The sequence below is a fragment of the Quercus lobata genome, chromosome 8, assembly GCF_001633185.2.
Source record: "Quercus lobata isolate SW786 chromosome 8, ValleyOak3.0 Primary Assembly, whole genome shotgun sequence".
Taxonomy (NCBI): domain Eukaryota; kingdom Viridiplantae; phylum Streptophyta; class Magnoliopsida; order Fagales; family Fagaceae; genus Quercus; species Quercus lobata.
This window is the reverse complement of record NC_044911.1, coordinates 16,814,339-16,820,953: the sequence shown is the minus strand read 5'-3', so window position 1 is coordinate 16,820,953 and position 6,615 is coordinate 16,814,339. Positions and strand designations below refer to the sequence as shown.

The window sequence follows — 6,615 nt, the reverse complement described above, 5'->3', positions numbered from 1 at the left end:
TACTAGTATTGATGTTGTGCATGGTAATGAGCAGAAACAAGAAACATTCCATGAAAAAATTTGGCAATACTTCTGCTAACACAGTCCATTCAGCACCACACATACTGTTGTCTCCCTATTAAGTCAATAGGGAATGATTAATAGGGAGACAAGTAGATTTTGTGGGTTCATAGCTGCACTTGAAGCAACCCTTCATAATGGTACAACCAAATAGGACAAGGTATAATTATATTGCAATCAAAATAGATATTCACCAATAGTTTGAAGATACTAATTATGTTCTATTTCTTTTAATTTTTTTAGATTGAAAATGCAAAGGCTATGTATAGAAATAGAGTCAAAAAAGACTTTCCATTTGAACATTGTTGACATGTGTTGAAGCACCAACCAAAATGGAGCATGCCTAAGGAAAACTTAAGAGTAGTACTACCTCCAACTCAAGATTCAATATCTATTGTTGATGGGGATGATGTGTCCTTAGTTGATGACACTACCAACTTTGAGAGACCAATAGGTAGGAAGGCCGAAAAGGCCAATCGAAAGAAAAAGGCTAGTGGGAAAGATGTTGGAGAATACTTGGTAAAGAATATGAAAGTTATTGAGGACTTACAAGAACAAGAAAAAGAGAGTCTCTGCATCAAAGTGGAAAGTGTTCGATTGGAAGAGTTGAGGGATAAGGAAAGAATTCAATTGGAAGAGTTGAGAGATAGGGATATAGTTCGAGTTGAGGAAAAAAGAATTCAATTAGAGGAGGAAAGAATTAGAAATGAAAGAGAAAAGCTTCGTATCAAAAGTATGATAGAGGATGAGAGAATTATGAGTTTGGACACAAGTGACATGTCCGGAGCACTAAAACTTTTTTATGAACAACTCCAAGAGGGAATCCTTGCAAGACAAGCGTCAAGTAAATAGTTTAGTAGTTGAAAGTTGAAACATGTAAATGATGTCTTGGATAGACTTTATTTTGGTAGTAGTTTATTAACTTTGTTATGTTAGAAAAAGGGTTGATGTATTTTGTTGTGTTTGATCAACCTTGTTATGTTAGAAAAATGGTTGATGTATTTTGTTGAAGCCTAGATCAACTTTGTTACGTTAGAAAATAGTTGATGTATTTTGTTAATTTATACCACATATAAAAAAGGAATGTATTAGATCATTGTGTTCTTTGATATTTACTTGCTTCTTTTTTTGTGTGGATGGTTGAATTATTCTTACAATGGATATTGGCTCATAGCAGATAGCTTGCACTCAGATATACCTATTATGGCAAACTAATTCATTGTCGACATCATGACAGACTAGCTTTCCGTTATACATTAGTTGACATTTGTTGCTTTCCATTATTCAGCAATTGACATTTGTCGGTGAGTCGGACGAAACAAATAAGATTTCCTTGGTGCAGTTCACTCCTAATGACTGTTTGATAAAAATAAAATGACCATTTCTAGACTTACTTATTAGACCATAAAAGTATGGAAGACTTGGTGAGAGTGAGACTGCGACTTGGGTTGTGAATGACAGAGAAAATTGACTTGTTTCTTTTTTCTTTTTTCTCTTATTTTGTTCATTTTGGAGAGGTGGGGTATAAATATTTGGATCCAATTAGTGGTTCATGATGCGATATAACACTGGACTCCAGTGATTTTGATGTCATCAAAATTTCTTTCATTGTTTAATACTTTTGAGTCATGAGGCTAAAAAAAAAAAAACAAACTAGGAGACTAGCTGATCTAAGATTATGCTTTAACACATTGGAAGAGAAAAAAATAAAATAAAAGCAAAAGTTCATACCGTCATTGCTAAGTGGGTATGTTTAGTGGGTGAATGTTACCAAAGTGGAAGTGAAAAGTAACCTTTGTTATAATTGAAGCTAAGTTGACTCCAATTAGAGGTTGCTAATTCTCTAGACATTATTGTAGCATGGTGCTTTCCTGTCCACATTCTTATGGGGTTTATAGAATATAGATGAGAATCACATGTGGATGAGTAGGAAGCACAATCTGCTTGACAAGAGGGAGAAAAAAATAAGAGACAATTTGCAATGTGAGTGTTTATAATTTTGTTTTTTTCATTAGACGAATATGGATGTGTAGTTAACCCACTTAGATTGATTTTTTTTTTTTTTTTTTGAGTTAATAGGTTTGGGTTATATATATATATATATATATATATATATTCTAAAGTTTGGATTGAATTTGGTTGTCTTTGGAGTATCAATCCCTGACTGCCAGATACTAGAGTTTCATATATTCACAATGTAAATTGATTCCTCAAAGGAGATGAGTTTCAGTCTTATTTTTGGGATGAAAAAAAGCTGGGGGGGGGGGGGGGGGGGGGGGGGGGGGGGGGGGGCGCTGGGGGTTTCTTTTTCCCCTCAATTTTCTGGTTGATATTGTGGCAAGAAAGGAGTTTAGGTTGGACTTGAGTAGCCTATGATGCTGGAGTTGGTTGGGTGTGGGTTAACTAAATTTAGAGTACGTAATGTAACTCTACATACAAAATCCTTTGAACTCTATTACTATCATTAGGGAAGATCTCTCTAACTATCTGCACAAGTATAGCTACTAATGTGACTAAATATAGAGATTGATATTGCAAAATGACAAAACTAGAACAATCTTCAGCCCAAAAAGTGCACTACTTTTTCACCCTCCAAAGTAATATATAAAGAATCACAGGTCTAAATGCTACCCATTATATTGTTTGAGACTTTAAGGCACCAGTCTGCTAAAGATATGAAACCAATGCAGATTTTTTGAAACCTAACTATAGTTATTCAACACAGTCGAATTACAGCAATTAGCCCACTCTAGGCATCATGATATTTGACATGGGTTTTGGACCAATAAAGTAAATATCAGGGCATCAATGACCAAACCTACTCGAAAGAACCCATGCATACAAATCTACATTTTGCTAAAGGCAGTCAAAACTTAAGATGGCTATGGGCTAACCTAGCATGAAACTCTTGCATGTTTAAAAAGGTTCAGTTCTACCGAATCAGAAAATGTATATGTAACAACCATAATAAAAAAATATGCAAGGATTCTAGAACCTTACAAGATTCTAGAATTACTATCTTATTTTGTGTTTCTTATATTTATTGATGGTTATGGTTTTTGTGCAATGGTTTGAATATTGAAATGGAATAATATATATATAGTTAGTTTTTATTACTTATCAAAAATATATTTTTGCTTTCCAATTTTGTCTTGAAGGTAGTATTCATGGGTAGCTCTTTGTTTCGTAAATTGCTTCTTGATGACTCCGATGAGGATGAAATAATCGAAGAAGTTGTCATGGATTCAACGTCATGACGTAAAAGTCGTTCCTATATTAGACGTAACAATTTGGTAGGCCATGAAAGACTTTACCTTGACTACTTTGCTAGCTTACCAATTTATACAGAGTAAGTATTTCAGAAGAGATTTCAGATGAGCTGTTCTCTTTTTCTCAATATTATTTCTAAGGTAAAAGCTCATGATCCATACTTTGTCCAAAAAAGAAATGGTGACAAAAAGCTTGGGTTATCTTCCTTTCAAAAGATCACTGCTGCACTCAAGATGCTTGCGTATGGAGTAACGGGTGATTTTATCGATGAGTATGTGCGGATTGGAGAAACCATTGCCCTACAGAGTTTGGAAAAATTTGTTACTGCTGTGGTTGATATTTTCTTTGATGAATATTTGAGGAAGCCAAATAATGAAGACATTGCTAGATTATTGGCCCATGGCAAAAGGTGTGGATTTCCAAGTATGTTAGGTTCAATTGATTGCATGCATTGGAAATGGAAAAATTGTCTATGTGCATGGAAAGGTCAATATTGTGGTCATATTCGTAAGCCGACTATTATTTTGGAAGCAATGGCATCATATGATCTTTGAATATGGCATTCATTTTTTAGGTTACCTGGGTCAAATAATGATATTAATGTATTAGAACGGTCACCTATATTTTCTAAGCTAGCACAAGGACGTGCTCCTCCATTTAATTACTCAATCAATGGTAATAACTTCACAATGGGATATTACCTTGCTAATGGAATATATCCAAAGTGGGCAACATTTGTGAAGACTATTCCAGCTCCACAAGGAGAAAAAAGAAAATTATTTGCAAAAGCCCAAGAGGCATATAGGAAAGATGTTGAGCATACATTTAGAGTACTACAAGCACGATTTGCAATTGTTCATGGACCTGCATGATTTTTCCATCCTGAAATGCTCCAAAAAATCATGAAAGCATGCATAATTCTCCATAACATGATTGTAGAAGATGAGCGAGATGAAAATGAAGCGGTACACTTCGATTATGAACAAATTGAAGAAGTGAATAATCCTCCTCTACAAGTGTCACGTGAGCATGCAAATGGATTTATGGCATTCATGCAAAGTCATGAACGCATTAGAGAACAAGAAATCCATTCCCAACTCCAATCAAACCTTATCAATCATTTATGGCAATTACAGAACGAGTCGTAGGAACTTCAAGAGTGTAAGATTTTATTGTATTTTCATATGAGTTATGTATGTGAACTTTTATTGAACTACATTGCTAGTTTAGTATTGATGAAAACTATGTATGCACAAGTTTGACTTAAAAGAGATTTTGGTTATGATTTGTTATTTTGCAAACTTTAGGATTTAGAATTTGGGGTGATGGGTAGCCAATCACATGTGCTAGTCATATGATATGGTACTTATTGAAAGCTCTATTGAAAGCTTTATTGAACAAATGAAGCATTAAGATGCTTTTAGAGTGTTTATTGAAAGCTTTAAGTTTTGCTGTGATTTCACAAATGGATTGGTTGCTATTATTGATGTTATATCTTGATCCTTTTTGGCCATTACTTCAGTTCAGAATTGTTTGTTGAGTTTGTATACAGATTTTTGACATGGAGAATGCATAGAAAATGTTTGATGAAATGTGTGAAAAATGATGTTATCTCTTGGTTGGCACTGGGTAATTATCTCAATATGAGGTTGGATTTGGTGAAGGAAGAAGGAAGGGAAAGGGAGAGAGGGAAAAGGACTTTTCCCCTGTTTGGTTGGGCAGAAGTGGTGGGGAGGGAACATAATGCAATTTTAAGCATATAATAATATGTTGGCCCTCATATAAAATGTTAGGAAATGTGTGAGACTTGTTAGAAACACATGTTATGTAAATTGGTCAATCCTTTGACAAAACGCACTTTACTTGTAATTGGGTAGATTTAGGATAGGTTTAGTACTTCAAGGAATAAGAATTCCAGTTTAGTATTGATGCCATACAAATCTATCCAAGAAACAAGTGAAAAAGTACTGTTCATTAAAGCTCGACATATCATATCTATCGAGGTTTAATGTTGATGCTTGACAATAGCTCAACAGAAGCTGTATCTATCGAGAATTACAAAATTCAGATTTCCAGATCTGATTTCACGCATTTCCATGTGTATTTATGTAGGGTTTCTTTTCTCACAACCCTAGACATATATAAGGATTATTTTAAGGGCCATCAAAGGTGATGCAAAGTCATTGTGCATGCAAATTATGACCAGAGACAGAATTTGCCCTAATTCATCATATTCTCACCAATGGTTTTGTGACCAAGGAGCTTCCTGATCTTTATTGTTAGATGAATTGAAGAACTTTGCAGCCAACATCTTCCTTAAATTGGTGTGTTAGTCACGTACTGGAATCCATGCATCATTGATTAGTCACGTTTTAAGATTCATGCATTGAAAAGAGAGATTGATTGTTGCTACATTACAAGTCTAATTGGGTATTGGAGTAAGGGTTCAACTGTAGGTTGGTATTAGGTACTAGGACTCTTTTTACTTGTAACCGCTTGTTTTGATAATAGTGGATTCTTGGAAGTTGTGAACTTAAATTCACCCGGTAGGGTTTTACCTCGGTAGTTTTTCCCATTCGTAAAAAAATCACTTGTGTCAAATTTATTTTCCACTGCATTTAATTTAATTGGTGATTTGTTTGTGCTACCATACTTATTGCATGTAATTGAATCTAATTAATTAACTTGACTAATTAATTGATTAATTTACCAAATGGGTCAATACATTCTTGGCTTATCAAGTGGTATTAGAGCGTGCACACTCTAATTAGGTTTAATCTTTGTTGTGTGATCCATTGACCCCTGCTTGTTATACATAGAGGACAGTTACTTATTATATCACTTTCTGAATCATGTGTTGTACCTCAAGAAGGCACTCTATGGACTAAAGCAAACACCCAAAGCTTGGATGATTGGCTTACACAATATTTGGTCTCACATGGTTTCACAAGAGGACAAGCTGATTAAACTCTCTTTAGCAAAAGGGAAAATTGCGAGTTGATAGTTGCTCAAGTCTATGTTGATGATATCATCTTCGAGTCTACAAAGGATGAACTTACTCATAATATTTCCAAGCTTATGCAAGCCAATTCGAGATGAGCATGATTGGAGAGTTGAATCACTTCCTTAGATTGTAGATCCGTCAACAAGAGTCAGGTATATTCACATCTCAATCTAAATATGCTAAAAATCTTGTGAAAAAGTTTGGTTTGGAATCTGCTAGTTTTGTTAGAACCCCCATGAGCCCAAATATTAAACTTACTGTTGATTTGTTAGGAAAGAGTG

General features: G+C 34.6%; 1 protein-coding gene across 1 annotated transcript; it reads left to right on the top strand.

Annotated features, from left to right (window-relative positions):
- The first annotated feature begins 399 nt into the window (after nt 1-399).
- Nucleotides 400-4,202, top strand: LOC115956501. The gene is made up of 4 exons (XM_031074857.1): nt 400-904; nt 1,349-1,364; nt 3,506-3,739; nt 3,905-4,202. The coding sequence occupies exons 1-4, from the start codon at nt 400-402 to the stop codon at nt 4,200-4,202; spliced, it is 1,053 nt and encodes a 350-aa protein (XP_030930717.1).
- Nucleotides 4,203-6,615: the final 2,413 nt, after the last annotated feature.

Excerpts from the sequence above, each read along its gene's own strand:
- LOC115956501 (XM_031074857.1), top strand. The coding sequence starts at position 400 with ATGCCTAAGGAAAACTTAAGAGTAGTACTACCTCCAACTCAAGATTCA. Across the intron at positions 3,740-3,904 it reads TTATTGGCCCATGGCAAAAG|GTTACCTGGGTCAAATAATG; the intron begins GTGTGGATTTCC and ends TTCATTTTTTAG.